Source organism: Chroicocephalus ridibundus, chromosome 5, assembly GCF_963924245.1.
Source record: "Chroicocephalus ridibundus chromosome 5, bChrRid1.1, whole genome shotgun sequence".
Classification (NCBI taxonomy): domain Eukaryota; kingdom Metazoa; phylum Chordata; class Aves; order Charadriiformes; family Laridae; genus Chroicocephalus; species Chroicocephalus ridibundus.
This window is the reverse complement of record NC_086288.1, coordinates 53,143,720-53,163,648: the sequence shown is the minus strand read 5'-3', so window position 1 is coordinate 53,163,648 and position 19,929 is coordinate 53,143,720. Positions and strand designations below refer to the sequence as shown.

The 19,929-nt window shown below is 43.4% G+C and overlaps 1 protein-coding gene across 1 annotated transcript; it reads right to left on the bottom strand.

Annotated features, from left to right (window-relative positions):
- Positions 1-989: 989 nt before the first annotated feature.
- On the bottom strand, positions 990-15,253 carry ADRA2C (adrenoceptor alpha 2C). The gene has a single exon (XM_063336352.1). It carries the CDS (start codon positions 14,464-14,466, stop codon positions 13,129-13,131), a length of 1,338 nt encoding a protein of 445 aa, XP_063192422.1. The 5' UTR covers positions 14,467-15,253; the 3' UTR covers positions 990-13,128.
- Positions 15,254-19,929: the final 4,676 nt, after the last annotated feature.

Genomic DNA, 19,929 nt, shown 5'->3' with positions numbered 1-19,929 from the left:
AGAAGGTAAGAGCTCCTTCCCCCTTTCCCCTCTGAGCCCCAGAATCCAAGTTCAAGTACAATGATAGATGATTTCTAGAGGATTTATGACTAGTTGGCCCATGTAAAATAAATGCTCTGTGACAGCATATTTCCATTTCATGAATGAATGATACTTTCTCCTCTACAGTCTCTTCATAGGATTTGCTAATCAATACAATGAGGCTACATTGCAGCAAAAGAAGGCTGGAGCTATAAATTCTTCAGTATTTCTCTAGCTGAGTTTGTAAGAATCAGTAGTATAAGAATTGTATTTTGTGGTCGAATATGCTCAATCTGTTTGTTTCTACTGGACGGTATATATTGCAATCATCACTCCAGCAAAGCCATAGTTACAGTTTTAATAGCCCAGTTGACATAAGCACTAATTTTCTCAACTATTTGGTAAGCTAAAATGTCGTGTACTGGTTTCCACCACAGGACCGAAGCTTTTCTAAAAAGCTAGGAGAAAACCTGTGTAATCTACACTGGAACATTTCATCACTGATGAAATGGCTTGGTTTCTCCCAGGCCCCATTTGGAAGCTGAGGTTGATGGACTAGTAGCCATCTGCAGCTGGTGCTGGTATCCTCTGTGTTCTTTCTTATGTATTACTCAAATTTATCCCCAGATACACTTACCCAAAGAATTATTTTTCAGTATTATAGGCCTCTGGATCTAAATGATTGCAAGAAGGCAGCAGCAACTGGGAGAGGCAGTTGTGACTGATAGGAGTGAGCCTGCTTGTGTTTCTGAGCTCTATCATCAGTTAATTCAATTGCAGTGCAGGAGTCGTCTATTTGAAATGAATAGGAGTCTGCAAATGCCAGCCTACAGTCATTTTCCTGCATTATTTTCTTGCAGTAGCTGCACTTTTGCAGGGGGTTTGTGGAACAGGGAAGAAAGGAGAAACATAAAGAAAGAAAAAGAGAAAGGGATATTAAAGAAAGTAAAAAGATAATTAATGGATATTAAAGGGGAGCAGTCAGGGGCCCATAAAACCAATATCCCATTATTAAGAAAGGCAATTCAGTTATAGAGTCAGTGCACAGACAATTACATTCTTGCCAAGGAACCCTGAGGTTATTCATAGAACTATTTACCTGAATCTGTGTGTGTGTGAGATTGCTCCTTAAAAAAGAATATAAATGGAACTTTAAGACAAAAAACCCACCTTTTAAAAGCACATGAAAAATTTACATATATGTTAAATCAGCCTAAGGGGTAAATTTACGGCTTTAACAATACAAAATAAAAATACATAGTTATCATGATCTGTACTGTGTTTTTCCACAATGCAATTATTTATTTTAATTGTTTGAGCTGAATATTCATCTAGCGTATAAAGAAAGCACTTGCCATTTGTTTTGAGCATTGAAGGTTTAAAAATGGCTTATTTCTGATATTTTAATCTTGGGACATATGTAGTTCTCATTGTAGGATGTGCAATTGCTTGGGAAATAGTTATAAAAATAACTTCAAAGAACAGAAACAGAGCACACTGATTTAGAAGCCTCATGAGTACAGTTTTCTGGATATATGTAGACAAAACATTGACATTTATCATTCCACAGTTTTTTCCACATTCAGACAATTTGTCATTATTTGTATCCTGAGCAGGAATCATGCTTCTAGGCATTCAACTTGCACATAAGAAATCCCAGAACAGGAACTGCCTCAGAAACATCAAAGTCTCAGTGCAAGTGCTGTTCCCAGAATCACAGCTCCCACAGAGATGAATGTCTCCTTCCCAACCCTCTACCACAGACAGTGAGAGGTTTTGCACTGAATATTTGCAAATAATATGAACTTAAGCCAATCAGGAAAATATCAGGCAAAAGATTTCCTCTAAAAATTGTTCTGGTCTTTAGCTACAATCATAAAATCATTGAGGTTGGAAAAGACCCTTAAGGTCATTGAGTCTAACTATTAACGTAGCACGGCCAAGTCCACCACTAATCCATGCCCCTAAGTGCCACATCTGCGTGTCTTTTAAATACCTCAAGGGATTGTGACTCAACCACTTCCCTGGGCAGCCTGTTCCAGTGCTTGACAACCCTTTCAGTGAAGAAATTTTTCCTAATATCCATCCTAAACCTCCCCTGGCACAACTTGAGGCCGTTTCCTCTCGTCCTATCACTTATTACTTGGGAGAAGGGACTGACCCCCACTGATAAAATCATCAGTTCTGTAATATCTTCTGTAGATACATAAAATAGCAAAGTTTCTAGAGGTACTTCAGTGTACCTTGGGAAAGCTACAAAAGGTAGATATAAAAGTAGACATTAATGATGCATATCGCAACCCTCAAATTCCAGGTCATTTAAAGCAAAACCAGAGGATGGATGAACTCCTTAGCAAGTGACTATTCTCAAGTTTTTATTATACATTTTTCTAACAATAATGATCTAGGACTTCCGTAGCACTTTTTTTTTGTTCATAACTTTCAAAAATATTTATGAATGAAGTAATATTGTAAAGTAATTTCGAAGTGTTTTTGGAGTCCCTGTCATGACAGATGAGGGCCTGAAAGAGTTTTCTGAAATTTTTGAAGCTGAGTGGAAGTGTGAATAGTACCAAGTACCTCTGCAGCTTCATAAAAGACAGTGGAGGCGGGCAGAAATAAAGGATTGCTTTTGATAACTAAACAGAACAACAGAGCATATTTATCAGCTGTAGCAATGGGATCTGTACCCTGTTGATCCCATGAACAAGTCTAGTGGGAAACAAATGTAGCCCACAGCTTCATGATGCTGTTGATTCACAAGTCCCTCACCCAGGTGGGCTTCAGCTGCCTCAGCAGTGTCCGCAGACCGGAGGCTGCAGCAAGCAGCCACAGACCGACTCTGCTCTCACCTTGCTGCAGATTTGGCCCCAGGAATCTTGGATCATCATCAAGGATTATATCATCAAGGATTATAACAGTATGTTAAGAGCATTTTCTAGCACTGTGATATATTTAGTGGCAACCAAATAACAAACCTTATAATTTATATGGAATATACAACTGTATTGCCATGCTCTACAATAGCATCTGCAGAGAAACATTACTGACATCTTGAAAGGAAGAAAAGGTTTTGCAGTTCCATATGTGACAACATATTCATGAATTCATCAGCTAGCACCCAGTTCTCTGAAATGCCACTTACTTCTATGGAAGGGTCAGGCACCTTCCATGCAAAAATGAACGAGGAATGAAGCAACATGTGTCATGGTCAGAGATTCCCATTGTTCAGGCTTTAACTAAAGTCTTCAGCTGTGTATAGAAACACATATTCACTGCCTTGTTATTTTTATCTTGCTCACAACAGCTATGGTATAAATCATGACTTGGTGCTTTATGATCTATATTCTTCACCACTTCAAAGTCAGTAGATCATGAAGACACATTTGACTTCCTGGACATAAACATAGTTTGTTTTATTTGGGGAAGAAATCAAAAGCAGTATTTTGGCTGGAGTTCTAAAGAAAATGTCTGTAAAATATTGTGTATGTGTATGTGCCTCTACTGTGTTAAGGACTGGGGGGGTGGGTGGGCAGGAGAAGGGAACGTGCTGTAGGGGCCTATGGTTATTAAATGAATTCTAAACAAATAAGAAAATCTTTGTGCCCTGGACCCAGCCAAATGTTTGTTAGACAGAATTTGCACACGGCAGACAGAAAACATTTAGAGGTTTAGGGATCCAAATGGCCTAAGGAAGAGCAAAATAAATGTGAGCAAATTTTGCCACCTATAGCAATGTATGTGCATCTTTCTATAGACTATTATTTTGATGCTATCCAATTATTAGGACTTTCCTTTTGTTTATTATTAGGATGACACAGCTCTTAGACTCATAGGCTAATTCAGGTTGGAAGTGAACTCAGGATGTCTCTAGTCCAGTCTCCTGCTCAAAGCAGGGTCAGCTACGAGGCCAAACCGGATTACTTAGGGCATTATCCAGTCAGGTCTTGAAAACCTCTAAGGACAGACAGTACAGCCTCTCTGGGCAACTGAGATATTTTATTACATGACATATAAAACCTCAGGGATAGGTAAGTGCATTGAGTTAATTGAGTTGTGCAGAGAATGAAATGGTTAATTTGCATCCAAAAGTCCTAATGACTCTTTTAAATAAGTTTATTCCTAATGTTTATTTTGCATTACCAAAATAGAAAAGGAACAGTTATTCTTGTAGTCCTGTAAAATGTCTTTTCTGTTTGTTTCTCCTCTGAAAGAAGGGGAGGGGAAAAAAGTCATTTCTGTTATTAATTAATAGTAACTGTTACCACAACAAAAATCTAGTTAACACATGAAAAAGTTATAACGCTTCTTGAAAACATTGTAGCCTCAAGGCAGAGTCAACCTATGTGACTATCAGTTATCCCAAGCTGGAGATGGCAGAATTATGTAAGAATGAATTGCTGCTGAACTTTCTCCAGGAACTGACAGGTTCCTTCTCCTTCCACACTTACTATGCATGACTACATTTTAAAATTACCTCTACCTATTTTTTCCTTTAATACCATATTTGGGGGTAATCCCTTCCTTTCATTATGAAAAGTATGAGTTTGATAGACATTGACTGGCATTTCTGAAGGTGGTAAATACTGTCAGGAAGCCTCCTCTGTACAAAACATTCACCTGGCATTCAAGTTCCCTCTATGATCATCACTTTGCCTGAAAAATACACACAGAGCTGCTCAATAGCCCAAAATATTTGTTCCCAATAGGCATATTGCCAGTTAGGGAGTCCATCCTGCCCAACATTAGAATCATGAATGGTATTTCTTGACTCTGTAACATTTACTTTTCATTGGGTTTCCAAGTAATTTCTGGATTATTGAAGATATAGGTTCAGTAATCTCAAGGGAAGTGTCACGGGTGACCTTCAAAGTGTGAGAAAAGAATGATCTAGTGATCCACACTGTAGCCTGAGACACTTAGCAGGCACTAAAAGAAATGGGAGATACGAAAGATTCCTGGTTTTATCTCTGTTTTTCTGCCTGAATTTGAGCCTTGACCCATAAATGAGGTTGTCTATTTCAGTGACTAGTTTTTGGGGATCTTGGTTCTTTTTTTTTTCTTTTTTTTTTTTTCTGTACTACTTCAGATTTCAGATTTCTATACTTTGCCAGAAGTACAGAAGAATTCCACCCCTTTGGGGTGCAAATCATAGACCAGAGTAATGCCCTGAGGGTACCTGTACAATACATGGCAAAATCAGGCATCTCAAACTGGGAATGTGAATTCAACTGGTGACTAAAAATACAAACACGGTCCTTAACAAAATGCTAGTGATGCCAGTGCCTCCTAGAGAGGTAGTGCCTTACTTTTTTCTTATTCCGCAAAACCCAAACCACACGGCCTGCCTACCAGGTGGAGACAAGCAAAGGAGAGAAACATTTAGTTTGTGTATCCTGCCAGGATTTGTGTGCAAGTTCTGTGGGTGTGCAACATTCACAGAGCCAGAAGCAGAACTTTAAAGCACAAGCAGAACTTTATACATTGGAGCTTAGCAGGGGTCTGAGAATCAACAGTGGACTTGCAACTGGAAGGATCCACATAAGGTAGAAGCTTGTTACGATTTACCTACCCAAATGCCATTAATCTTTTGGTTTCTCATCAGCATAAAGGGCATGGTAGTCCCTCCTTAATGCATAAAGACATTGACAGACTAAGCATAACAAAGGTTATGTAGCATTTAGATAAGTGATAATGGATTTCAGAGCTGAGTGCCCATAAACGCAGGGGCCTGAGCTGCCCAGGATCCAGGAGACTGGAAGTCTCGGCTTTCTGGCACCTTATCCAGCAGCCTGCCCAGGAGCCAGCCAGACAAGTAAGTAAGTAAGCAGTCAGGCCAGCAGAAGCTGATTAAAGATCTCCTGGTTTCCATTATATATGGGGCAAACCAGACACATTCTTCAAAGAAAGAACAGATTTCATCAAAGTGCCATTTTTCTGGCAGAAAAAACATGCCATCCAGGAATCTTCAATCAGTTCTATTGCTAATTGTGTTGTTAAAACAATGCATCATGTTCCTCTGATATACCACGTGGCAAACCAAAACTAGCAGTTTGATGGACTGACTAAAAGTCTTTCTTTAATCACCATGAGAAATTGCTGCTGATGTAAACAAATCAGTGGCAACCTTAGTGAATGCACAATTATACACACTTCTCAACTGTGCACACAAGCATTTACTGGTGACAAAACAGTACGGTTTGGAGTGAATCAAGAACTTTTAGCATCACTCCTGTTGCTCTACTAGTGGTACTTACATATAGCACAACACTGCATCAGAGCATCTCACAGGTACTCTTCTGGAGAATCCTCCCAGCATACCTGGGAGGAGAAGCGCTATCTGCTCTTTGCAGATCGGACACTGGGGCATTCAAGGTAAAGGCACAGCAAGCATGTGCTGTGTATTGTACTCAGATTGCAAGAGGGGACTGCTTTAAAGAGTGCAGAAAGAGAACTGAAAGACAAAGCGAGAGAGTCTGCCATATTATGGAGTGATTCAATAGGCACATATTTTCGTACCCTAATCTTTGCTGGATACTTGAAGTTGCTCCTCTCAGTACAGCTGCCAGGGCCCCAGCTGTACAGCTCCACACACAGTTTCCACCAAAACCTGATGAGAGGCACATCTGAGCAGGTGGTCTCAGATAGGGCATCCCCACCACAGACAAGATTAAGCCTTTTCCTTAGTTCAGCTGTGGCCTTTTCTTTTAAAACATAGCTGGAGTGGCTGCAGGTCTTCAGGATTTCTCACGTTGACATGCGTTCGCTTTCCAGATAGAGAATGTCTTTGTGGAATGAGAGTGTTAGTCTACTGAGAGACAAAAAGCTAGATCAAATAAAACATTTATGTGCCTAAAGGAAAGGCATTTTAGCTGCATCACCTTTATAAATAGCCTATTGGTGAAAGCACTCAGTGAGGAAGTGGGAGACCTCAGTATTAATTTCTGACTCCAACACACTAGTTAGAAAGGGATGCTGTGCTGAAAGTGTTCCGCTACAGAGGAAATAATCTGCAATGTTGGGTCAAAGGCATAGAGAACAAAAACAAGAGAAGCACGTCCCTGCAGCCTAGGGTTAGTCTATTAAGAGTGCTGTACATCTCAGAACCAGTCACGTTATTATTTCTCTGACTTACATCACTTACTAGATATCACACCAAAAGACCTACTCCTAGTGGCCTGCTTTTTAATTTATTAGAGGAGACTTAACAGAGTTAATGGAGGCAAATATGAATCCTCAATTTTTTCCTGTTGTCAACAGGGTGTACAGCTTTCTCTGTCAGCAGCGAGCTATCAGGAAATAGTATCATACAAAATGAATGACTGCTGTTCACAAAAATGCTGAAACACAACTAATTGATTTTGATGAAGCGGGCAGCTATCTTCGATTTGTGTAGTTTACATTCAGGACCTTTAATAAAGCATTTTTGTTAAGAGAGTTACATATAGACAAATTGAATTATGTGCTGGTTTACTTTTCATTAGATTTTTTCAGAGACCTAAAGAAAATTGCTTTACAGCAGACCATAATTTACTGATAGAAAAGCTCTTTTTTCTAATGTAAAGAGTATCATTGTTGTAGTATATTAAAAATAAGCTTCTGCAATTTTGCATGAATTTTTGTTTTCCAAAAGAAAAAAGAAGGAGGGGGTGAAGGAACACTGGTATCTTAGTAAGACGTTAAGCTAGAACTGACACCAAGTTTCAATTCCTAATGTTTTCCATACCTCTGTTTCTTTATTCTGTAAGATACTGGCAATCTTTCTCTACCTTATCAGGTGTTGTGCAGTCGAATTAAAAAATGTTTGGGATAGTGTAGTGAAGGACGTGTGCCAGAGGAGAGATAAACTACTAAAAATTACATCTGTTGTACTCTAGCGGCTGCCACTTCAAACAACGGCAACATACCTATAGGTATCTCCTAAATTCAGACCAAGCGTGATTGTCACTGTGAATGGAAGATAACCCAGCCTTCCCCACTCAACCAGTAGTAGAGTTATCCAACTGCTAGAGGTCCGGGCATCTGGTATAACCATCTGAACGCTGACTTTCTCAGCACCTTTTGCTTCCTTGAGAAGCAGTATTTCTACTGTTTCTGATGTTACATACCTCCCTAAGTCTTTATTTGGAGTTCAAAGTGATTGGGAAGCCACAAAATTAAAGCCAGCCCAGTTATCAGAGTGGGATCCAGGGAAATTTCACAATACACCCATGACGCTTCAAACTGCTGATTACTCCTTTCTCACAAGCCTTAAGTGTCAGACTTTCTCATTTCTGTCCTGAAACAGAGATGTGCAGGGTATATAATATGAACCGATGCTTTTTGCTAAAACTAGACTATATTCAGTGTAGAATTATTGATGCTACATGGCCTTTGGGGTCCAAGTGCCAAACTATTTTTGGCTTAATTTCAAGGACAAAGGACAAACTTAAGCTTGAACACTGAAATGAGCAATCCCTTATCCCTACCTTCTCCTGTGTCATTTTTTTGTATGGCCTAGTTGACCCGCAGATCTGGAAGGCAAATTAACATTTGCTAATGTGCAACAAAAAAGGCAAATTCCTGCCCTGTACTTGCCTACACTGCAAAGAAGATGAGTAAATATTAATTTCTCCCTGTTCCTCATACATAGTTCTCCCTCCAAATCAGAGCTTTTTCTCTGAAGCACCTAGTTGCCTTCCGCTCACCAACAAGGTCACAATGAGCAACCATGAAAATGAACTCACAGATAGCATCTGACCTTCATTTTGCATAGCTTGTAGGTATTCTCTCCTTGCGTGTAGTCATAGTTTAAGGTTAGAACATTCTCCCGAAATGCATGTCATTACTGACATTTCCTACAAAATCTTTACATTTCTCAGATGCTGTTCTAACCAATACCAAGTTCCACAGAGCAAGAAAGAGACAAACTTTTCTTCTCTGAAAAACAGATGCAATCTGATAAAGCTCTTCACACAGCTTATACTGAAAACATACAGTAGGGTTTGTTGCTCTGGTTATATAGTCAGAAACTCCTTGACCCACACCTCCTACGGGTTTGACCAATAGTCAAAGTGAAGCAGAGAGAATTGCTTTCTTTCAGTTCTTGTACGTTCTCACACAAATGTTTGCTTACATTCCTCAGGCACATTTCCTAAAAAAGAGGCAATGTCTAAGGAAGCTCCTAACATCCTTGCCCACATTAAGTAATTCCCGCATTCAAAAGTAAACTCTGCTGAAGTTTTCTGGGATTACTCACAAAGGGTGCTCAATGTGGGCAAAGCTGCTCGCACATAATCTTTCATCTCAGGTCTACTTCTCAGAAATTGTCAGTACTCTTGGAGCAACACGACTCTTCTGAAGAGAGATCACACACAAAAACAAGGGCCTGATTCTTATTTTAGACAATAATTTAAAACTGTGATCCTGTCAAATTGCCTATATAGAAGGCCCCTTCCACCTGCCCCAAGCCTTGAAGAGGCTGATTCTGCCATTCTTACTCACGCAAAACTCCCACAGAAGAGGGCTGAAGGACAGCAGCACTGACTCCCTGTCCTAGCTAAGCCGCACTGTTCAATATTTCAACAACCAGCCGATAGCGGTACTGTTCAGAAAACTGGTTTTGAAAATAAAACATTAACTTCTCATTTTAGACTGACAGAAAATTTTCTTCATTGTGAAATGAGCAAATGAACAGTTAAAGATCAGGTCCTTGTTTTTAAAATCAATATGGCTTCATAGTAACATTTCGTTCTTCCACCACACTAAAGAGTGTTTCAACCAGCTCATCAGATGTGATCAAAGACACAACCAGACACATTTGAAACGTAAAATATCTTCTCCCTTTTTCTTAAGCAAACGCTGCATTGACTATTTTTTTTCCTGTATATGCTATTAGCCAACTTACAGTGGAAGCAAAACCACAGTGTGAGTAGCAGAGCTGATAAATTTTTATGAAAAGTTAACACCACATAATATGTTACAAACAAATTCCAGTCTTCAGCTATTACAAGTAATAAGAGAACACTGTAATTAAAAAAATAAATCAGCCCCATTTTACTTCCTTGAAGCGTATTCAGTAGTTACATTAAAAACAATATTTATAGAAATCCTCTGTATTCACTAATTTAGAGGGAAATGCACTTAAAAGGGGTGTATACTGCACATCTTTATTGATGAATATTACTTTATCTCAGAAGAAGTAAGATCCTCTTGAGGCATTGAATCAGATGAGTAACTGTGATGAGAAATAAACTAAAACCACAGAAAATGCCCTGTTTTTAAGTATGCTGCTGCACATAGACATTCAGTATCTGCATCAATCCCTTCTAGACATTTGGAAATGCAAAACAAAAATAGAAGCATTATTTCCTTTATGTTTATAATGACCACAGAATAATTTTATAGCAAAGAAATTACTTTTAAGGCACATCAGTCATTCCATATATACTTCACCTCCACTAAAATCTGTCGATTAAATTTCATTTCCATAGACTCCTTGAATTCTACAAGGAAAAACAAAGGGGAAGGATCGTGTTTACAGGCAACAAATCTCATTTCAAAAGCAGTGCAACAGTGAAATTGCCGTGTGTCTGCAGACTGGGAAACCACTGTAAATGAGCATTAAGTGACAAAAGCAGACCTTTATCTTGGTAGGAATAGGAATCTCTAATGAAGCCGTCCAGTAGCTTAGAGGTAGTAGCTATGTACCATATGTTGCTTTGGTTGCTCTGGCAATTATATAGTTTCTTCAGATTAAACAAACCTGAACTTTTTAGCTACATCTTTACCTACAAATAATATGAGCTTGTTTCAGCTATTCTTGATGTAACTTTAAAAAGAATTCTCCATTTTGCAAAAGAGAAAATGGCTTGTAATTTCCTCCACTCGGTTGCTATTTTTCTCATAATCACCTGTCTCAGGTATGTACTTGTACCAAACCATTGTTATTTACAAAGGGATGCTCCTGAAAATAAGTCTTAACATCCTTTCTTTAAATGCAGCTGTTTAAACAAAGCTCAAATCTTTTCACAACTCTAAGCCTTATTTCAAGAAAGGATCCAATAAGTTACGGACTTAAGACTTTGAAAATGTCTGAGTTTTGTAAAATCAAACAAACTTCTAATGCATTTGGTGCGATCACCTAATCCTTGCTTTAGCAGAACTCTTACTTGAGCTGGCCCTGAAGTGAAATTGTCTATTGAATTAACACCAGAATTTGAGCCACCAACAACCTCCTTTTCCAGGGTTAAGTGAACCAAATGCTTATTATGAAAAACTGGTGAAACAAAGTGACTGCTCTATCGTTTCTCCTTATACCGCAGAGATTTCAAGAGAAGAGGGGCTACAGATACCTTTCAGACAGAACAGAGGGAGGAAAAAGGGGGATATCTAATGGTTCTCAGGTATAGGTTCAATTTAGCTGTTTCAAGAAGCCTGCCGTATGAGAGGAGAGTTTGTTCTATCTTTCAAAGAGCTGTTTAGTGTGGAAAGGTTCATTTGACAATCCTGCTGCCTGTGGAAGGAGTGATACACATAAAATGGAGCAGTATTTACCCCACAAACAGAATACACACCTTGCAGCAGGACAGCTGAAGAGGGGATGTAAATGCTCAGCTGAGTCCTACACTCGGTATGCTTTCAGTGGCAAATGTACAGACACCAGCCCCCATCTCTCATTCTCTTCATTACAGTTCATGACATTTTGTAAACCCATGGGAAATATTATTTGCTTTAATAACTATTCAAACGCTTCTCCCCTCTTCCCTCCCCTCAACAAAATCCACTGAAATCACAAACTAGAAATGCAAACAGGAAAAGGGAAAGAAAGCAGCATTAATATTAAAGGTTTGGAACAGCTGCATGTTCTTTGAGAATTGTTCACATAGACCACTGACAATCTGCAATGTATGCTTCTCATTAAAAAAATAAATATAAAGGATTTAGTTGCTCTAAGACTGTAAATATGAAGGATTTAAAGACCTTAGTGGTGTGGTGATTGCTCTTCCTCTGAAAATCTGCATAGCAGAGTGCCTCCAACTGCCTGTCTGAGAACGAGAGCAGATCCAGCCCCTGAGATAAGGCTTTTGAGGGGGACCTAAAAAGAGGGGAAAAAAGTTCCCTAGGGCACATGCAAGTTGAGCTGCTTGGAACTTTGTTTTTTTTTCTTTAACTTAGAAAATGTTAGTTGAGTTCACCAAAATGATTTTTGTTTTCCCCACTACCTGCTCCAGGACAGCGAGGTGCTTAGGCTATTGATATGAGAGGGATGGAGCAGAAATTCACTGCTCGGCAGTCCAACGGGGGGAAATAAGGTCATGGGGTGCATGTGCTCTTTTTCATATTTCATGAAAACATGCAAGATTCCCAGGTTTATTCCACTGACAAATCAAAAATCATGGGAAGACAGGAAAAACATTTCCCATCCAGCACTATATGCAGAGACCCCTCCAAAGAAAAAGAAAACCCCATGCTTTCTGCTTGACTAAAGCCTCATGTAAAATCATCATTCAGAAGGTTTTAACAGTACAAAGGTTTATTTAGAAAAGAGTTTGGATTGTTCTTTAGGGTTTTTTTGGCAAACATTTAAATCCTTTCATAACTCAAAAGACTGTCAGTGCCTGGTACTTTGCACTTTCTTTCCCCACATAAGCAGTAAAAGCCAATTTTTTACTGGGACGAGCCCACCACAGGCCCCAGCTGCTCTATTTATAAATACTCAAATCTCTACCACCACTGCCACTTAATCCTTTCCTCTTGATGTCTCTGCTTGTTTTCCCACAAAATTCCAGAGCCCGTAAAAGTTCACTGCCTCCCAAACTCACCATCTTAGCCTATTTTGCTCTGTGGACTCCCCATGCCCTCTGTCAGGTTCAAAGACAATTACTCCACTCCCCGTTTACCCTCTCCAGCACCATGTTACCATTCCGTACCATGGTGAATGCCCTCAGCCTCCCCAACACTATCCCTGTACCCCACACCACCACTCTGCACTACCGAGGGGGCGAGCCCTATTCCTTCTCTGTAAGCCCAAACCCCACGTTCTCTTCCCTCCCTTCTTTTTCAGCATAGAGCCTTCTCTTTCTCCTTTAACTCCACTCCTGCTCAAGGTAAATCCATCCCTCCAGCTCAATGCCGGAAGTTCTTCTTCTTCTTCTTAAAGAGAATGTGTTTAAAGGACCTGCGGAAGTCCTGGTTGAAGATGGTGTAGATGACTGGGTTGAGGGAGCTATTGCAATACCCAATCCAGAAGAAGAACTTGAAGAGAGTCTCAGGAACCTCACAGGCCTCCCGGCAAATACCATAGAGGCTGTAGCTGAAGAAGAAAGGGAACCAGCAAACTACAAAGACCCCCATGACCACGGCCAGCACAAATGTGAAGCGTTTCTCCCGGGCCTGGGTGACTTTCTTACGGCAGATGCTGCTACGCTTCCGGCGACGGCGGTATGAGAAGAACTGCATGGAGCGATTGCTAGAGCGGGACAGACGGCTACTAGAGTGCTTGGAGGAATATGAGTAGGAGAAGGACTGGCTCTTGCTGCTTTTGCGGGGATGCTCCTCCCGACTCTGCCTCCGTCTGCTCTCTGAGGTGCTGCTCTCCTCCAGCTCAATGTCCTCCAGTTCAGAGGCTTTGCGCCAGTGGTGCACCGAGTAATGTCCGTTCTCTCCCAGCTGCATCCTCAGGGACGTGCAGCCCCCAGCAGCGCGGCTCAAGCCATTCTCAGTCTGGGAGGACCCCTCTGGCATTGTACGCTTCTCAGAGAGGGTCCTGGTCCTTAGCTTGGCCACGCGGTAGATGCGGATATAGACCAACACCATGATGAGGCAGGGGGCAAAGAAAGAGCCAATACAAGAAGAAAGGATGTACCATGTCTCGTCATTGAGCTTGCACTGGGGAAAGCCATCTCCTTCAGGGTCCCGGTACATGGAGATCAATGGTGGGAAGGAGATGACAGCTGAAATGAGCCAGACAGTGAGGATGATGGCCTTGATCCGCCGGGGGGTCCGTTTGAGGTTGTACTCCACCGCCTGTGTGACTGACCAATACCTGTCGAGGCTGATGGCGCACAGGTGGACGATGGAGGAGGTGCAGAAGAGCACGTCCAGCGCCAGGTAAATGTTACACCAAGCCTTGCCGAAGTACCAGTAATTCATAAGCTCGTTGGCTAAGGAGAAAGGCATGACCAAGGTAGCCACCAGGATGTCCGCGCTGGCCAGGGACACCAGGAAGAGGTTCTGGGGGGCTCTCAGCGCCCGGCTGGTGAGCACCGCTATCACCACCAGCACGTTGCCCACGATGGTGAAGACGATGAGGAAGCCCACCACCGCCGCCAGGCTGGCCACGGCCGCCGGGGAGTACGGGGAGGGCGGCTGCAGGAGGGCCGAGGAGGACGGCGAGGAGGGGGTCAGCGCCAGGGACTCGTTGGGGGAGCCCAGGCTCGTGTTCACCACCAGCAGCAGATCCATGGTGGGTGTGCGGGCCGCCGGCGTCCTAGAGAGCCCCGCGGAGCCCCCGCCCCGCCCCGCCGCCCCTCCGCCGCCGCCCCGCCGCCCTCATCGCCCCCCGCCAACGGTCCAACGGCCGCCCCGCCGCGCGGCTCCCAACGGCTGAAGCCGCCCGCCCTCTCCCCACTGGCCCCTCAGGGCAGGGCCGGCCAGCGCCGCCCCGCCGCTGCAGGGAGCGCGGCAGCGCTGCCTCCGCCCGGCCGCCGGCGAGGGAGCAGCGGGGCACGGCTGGCCCCCGCCGCCCGACCGGTCATGCCCGGCTCCGCGCAGCCCGCGGCTCCGGAGGAGGCACCGCCCGGCCAACGGGAGTCCCCGGCGGGAGCTGGATCCTCGCAGGGAGCAGGGTCCGAGGCGGCAGTGGCGGCATCAAGTCCCATGGAGAGCGGAGCCCGGCGCCCCCGCTCCGGCGGCGCGGTAGCGCGCTCTCGGCGAAGTCGCGGCTGCCCGGCGGCTCCGTCCTAGTCTTGCATCGCGCTCCCAATCGGCGGCGTGCCCCGCCGCCGCCCCGCGCATGCTCAGTCCCGCCAGGTGAGGCCGCCGCGCCCGCCTCGGCGGAACACCCCAGCGGGCGGAAAAACCGCCCCGAGCCCCGCCGCCGCCGTTGCTGGTGCCCCCATGCTGGGGAGCCGCGGGGCAGCCGGGCTGCCCTCTCCTCCCCGCGGCCTCGGCGGCCGGCGTGACACCCCGGCCCGCGCTTCCCCGCCGCTCGGCGGCCTGGCAGGTGTTTCTCCCCGCCGCGGCGCGGCTTTGAGGAGAAGCGGCCTTGGCGGAAGCCGCCCCGGGGACGGGATGGAGTTAGAAGTTGCCCGTGCCATGGGAAGCGGCGCCGAGTTGAGCTGCCGCGAGTGCGGCGGCGGGGTGGTCGCCGCCGGCGGCGCCGGCCTCGGGCGCTAGGGGGCGGCCTTGCCCGCCCGCGAGAACCGTCAGGGGCCGGCGGCACCGCTCCGCTCTGAGGGGACCGCGCAGGGCGGGAGCTCCTCGGCTTGTTTCGGGGGTATTATAGCGGAATTTAAGCACAGGATTAGTGCAGGTTCACCCACAGCAGGCTGGACAGGAACGCATCCGGGCGGATTTTGAATATCTAAGAAGAAGGAGACTCCACAACCTCTCTGGGCAGCCTGTTCCAGTTCAGTGCTCTGGCACCCTCAAAGTAAAGAAGTTTTCCCTGATGTTCAGAGGGAACTTCCTGTGTTGCAGTTTGTGCCAGTTGCCCCGTGTCCTGTTGCTGGGCACCGCTGAAAACAGTCTGGCGCCATCCTCTTGACACCTGCTCTTTAGATATTTATAATATGGGAAAGAAAGCACAGAGGAAACTTAGAGTAGTATTTCTACTATTTGGACTTTGTGACTTTCTCTGAAAGACAGGAGAGATTGATACTACCAGTAGCCATCAGTAACCGGTGCAGAAGAACCTGCCTCACTCTGCTCCTTCCCAGCAGTGGAGCTGTGGGCTTGCCTCATCCCACCCCTCTTCTGTGCCTGCTGTGAGGGGTCTGAGGGACACGGCTTCAGACCTCCTTTGCCGACAGCCCTGTGACTTACATTACCTTCCTTTGGAAAGAAAATTTGAGAACTGACAATAAAAGTGAAGTCAGGGCCACTTCAACGTCTTGCTCAACAGAGGGTAGAAGAGTGTAGTTCAGTGCAGTCCTGTTATGTGATGGTACATGATCCTGTGAAAGGCCACGGCCCTGCACTAGAGAATATGTCTCTCTTTCCAAGCTCATTCCTCCACCTGCTCTCTCTACATCCCCCAGCCCCCATCTGGAGATAGCCTGTGTGACCCTGTGAGATTAGGGTAACAGTAAGGTAAAGAGAACAGCCATATATGCAGCACGTCTCCTCTGGGAGCCTGTCCTGGTGTCTGGATTTTGGATCGCAAGTTCTTCAAGGCAAGGACTGGCCCACTGGTCTCTTTGCTGCTGCGCTTGCTTTTGTTGTGCCATGCTTCAGAGAGCCTGTGCTTATAAAATACTGACAACAGTAGCGTAACCCTAACCACAGGATTAGCTGTGTTCATTTCAGGTGAGCCAGAATACGAACTGATCCACAGCCAGCTAATTCACTTTTAATCCAGAATAATGTATTCCTTTTATGCTGTCTGGCAACATTACCGGCTCGGGTGGGATGGGTGCTTTTTCCCATTGTGACACTGTAAAAAATCCAGTAAAAGTGGTAGGTACATACAGCAGGGCTTGTAGGGGACAGCGGTGCTGAAAACCACAGCCTGGCTGGATTCCATGGGTAGTACCTAGTTTTGGAGCTGCCTGAACTCCTTCATCACCATCCTGCTGACTTCTAAAGAGAGGAACCTGATGTTTTTCCATATGGGCATTCCTAGTCTGAGCAGCTGGTTTATGCCTCCCTCCTGTGCCCTGTCTGGAATCAGAAATACAGTGTCCCCAGCTCTTGGGAGGGCCACAGTCTGGTATGCATGTTCTGCCTCCTACTGCCAGGATTGTATTCTTCATAATGCAAAACTGTGAGTAATAAAGGCCCATATACCCAAGAGAACTTTTCCATCACTGTGTGACATTTAAAATAACAAAATACTTGATATTGTAACAGTCCACAAGTTGAAATAGAACAGCCTGGGGCTTTGGGGAGTGATGAGGGGTACTCTGATTCCAGTTACCCTTTTGGTGCAACCAGCGCTGGCTCCTCTGTTCGCTCTCTGTTTGTGTGGGTACATGTACTAGATTATGAAGAGTTGGAAATGAATATGCTCAGCTCTGATAGGAGGGAAAATTCCTCTGGAGATTAGATCTAATTAATCTGTTTTGCAAGCAATTTACTCTGAAGTTTGGGTTTTTTTTTATCTGAAAACTAACACGTTGTGACTGCATTTAAAAGACAAAGGACATAATGTTGAAACTAAACTTTGTAAGGTAACAGTAAGACAATAATAAGACTGAAATCCAGAGGCAGTAATCACCTAAACAACCAAAGCGTAACATATAGAAGAAAATGGAATAGAATTCTGATGCCCCCTCAAGTCCTCCTAAATAGACAAGCAATCTGATAAGGAGGGCTCTTTAAAAGAGCTTGCAAAGCCACAGGAAAATTAAATGAATGCAGGTTGAGGTTAGTAAAGTTCAAACAGGAAGCAAATGGCACATTTTTAACATGAAAACTGAATAACCACTGAAGCAGCTTCCTAATACTTGTGGTCAGTTCTTCATATTTGAAAGTTTCATAATGGTATCTATGAGCTGAGAGGACAAGGTGCAGGAATTCAAAGTCTAACCTTTGATGTCACAGGCATTAGGCAGAAAGCTAGAATTTATGATGTAACGGGTTCCATCTGGGTTTAAAATACAGTGAATACAAACTGCAAAATCACATGAACATTTGGGATTCAGGAACTATCTGTCAAAAAAGGGGTATATAAGCCCCACGATATTCAATTCCCTTACTAAGGTAATTAAGAAGTCAGACTGACCAAGTATATCTTGAAGTTGTATGAACTGAAACTTGAACTAAACTTCCAGCTAACGATTTGGGGCTTCAGATTAAAAGAGTTGAAGCTTTTCAAGACTTATCTTTGCTCAAAATAAATCAATGCAGAAGTTTTATAACAAAAGGAATGAGACAAGCAAATGCCTGAGCAATTATTTGGCATTTCTAATGAGGAGATGCCAACTGGGATATGGAGTAAATTAAAAATAAATCAGGAGCAAAATATCCATGTTTTTTTGTGGTTTCTTTGGCACTAAGGTTGTACTGTGATGCTGAAACAATTCGCTATATAACTCCACTGAAGCTAGGGAAGTAACATTTGGGTTTTCATGCACGTAACTGAAATCCAGTTTGCCTAAATAGCAGCATATTGCCCCAGCTCATGTATGTAGAGATGAATGAAGCATGGATGTAGATACAAGTAATCTACCCTCATGAAAAATCTGCTTAGTCTACTGAGAGACAAAGGTAGGAGCAGGGTGAATGACAGTGGATAAATCAAATGTAGTTGTGCTTTTGGAAGTCAGTGGTTTGGTATAAGACACAAAAGCTAGGTTTTTTTTCCTTCCCAAAACCTGCATTTATGTTAGCCACTCTCAAAACTGGCTTCCCGATAGTTATCAGCTCCTAACCGTTGACATTCACTTGAGCTCATGCTTTGTAGGCATTAACAGGCACCCATGAAAAAAAAGAATAGGGTTTAGAGGCTGGATGAGGCTCTTCTAGGCAGTAAACTGGACTTGGCTTGAGCTGATCCAAGCCCTGTCTTCCTGAAGTAATCCAGTAGATATTGTGCTATACTCATCCATGCTGCTTTGGTTCCCTCAGCCAGCATCCCACCACAAACCTCCCATCACAGTGGGCTGAGAAGATTCAGCGGGAGCAGGACTATTTCTTATTGCTTGTTGTCTCTAATTCTTGTTGCTGTTTACTTGGATTCTCAAGTTGGACTGACCTTTAGTTCGGTTTGAGCTACCAGAAGACTATATTGACCAAAGAGACCCACTACATGCACCTGGGTTTAAGTCTTGGGAAATCCAAAAGCTGTCACTGGGAAATTGGCCGTAGGTGGCCTCATGCACCCAAGTCCAAACTCGAGGACAATTACCAAAGGTGACATCAACCCAGCCACTGAAGTTGGTGGAAAGATTCCTGCTGACACCCAAACCTTTAGGCGTCTGTGTAAGAACATTGGCTTTGAATAGTGCTGTCACAAGTGCACATGGTGCTTGCACACAAGTAGATTGAGGAGAAAAAAGTGTCCTGCCTGGTTTGCACTTCCAAAAATGTTTTGCCTCTTCTGTTCAAGATCTGAAGAAAAATTTGTGTGTCTGAAAGCTTGTCTATTTTTTCCTCCCAAATGTATCTGATGAGTTAGTGGAAAATACTATACCTCCTCCTGCAAACCTGTCTCATTATACTTTATATCATTAAGTCATCACAATTGTAACTATGCTATTAAATGCCTTCAATGCATTTTTTTTAAAATAATCCCCCCCTCTACATAGGAATGACATTATCATTTCTAGAGGAAATATGTCAGGGTGATAAAAAGGGGTTGATTTTGATTTTCAGTGGAAACTGGGTTCCTAACTTCCCCTTCGTGACCTTGAAAATGTGTCTTAGATAAACAAAAAGCTTTATAGGACAGCCTGATTTACTAAACATCTGGAAGTGCTCTCTAATCTCTCAAACTAAGCTTTACATCAATAGGCAAAATTATGCAGTTTTATCAACTGTACAAGAAACTGCCTGATGACAAAACATTCTGTACATCTATATACTTTCTGAGACACGATTTGCGTTATAAATCTGCTCAGGATGCCATGATCAAATAGAACGAGTTAGCTGAAGTCTCTGTAAGTAGTTAAAGAGATAAGCTGCAGTACAAACCATGTGATAGCAAAATGGGATAAGAGCTAAAGAACAAGTGGCCTGTCCTGGATTTCGAAAGAAAGGAACTAA

Coding starts and splice junctions, on each gene's coding strand:
- ADRA2C (XM_063336352.1), bottom strand. CDS start 14,466: ATGGATCTGCTGCTGGTGGTGAACACGAGCCTGGGCTCCCCCAACGAG.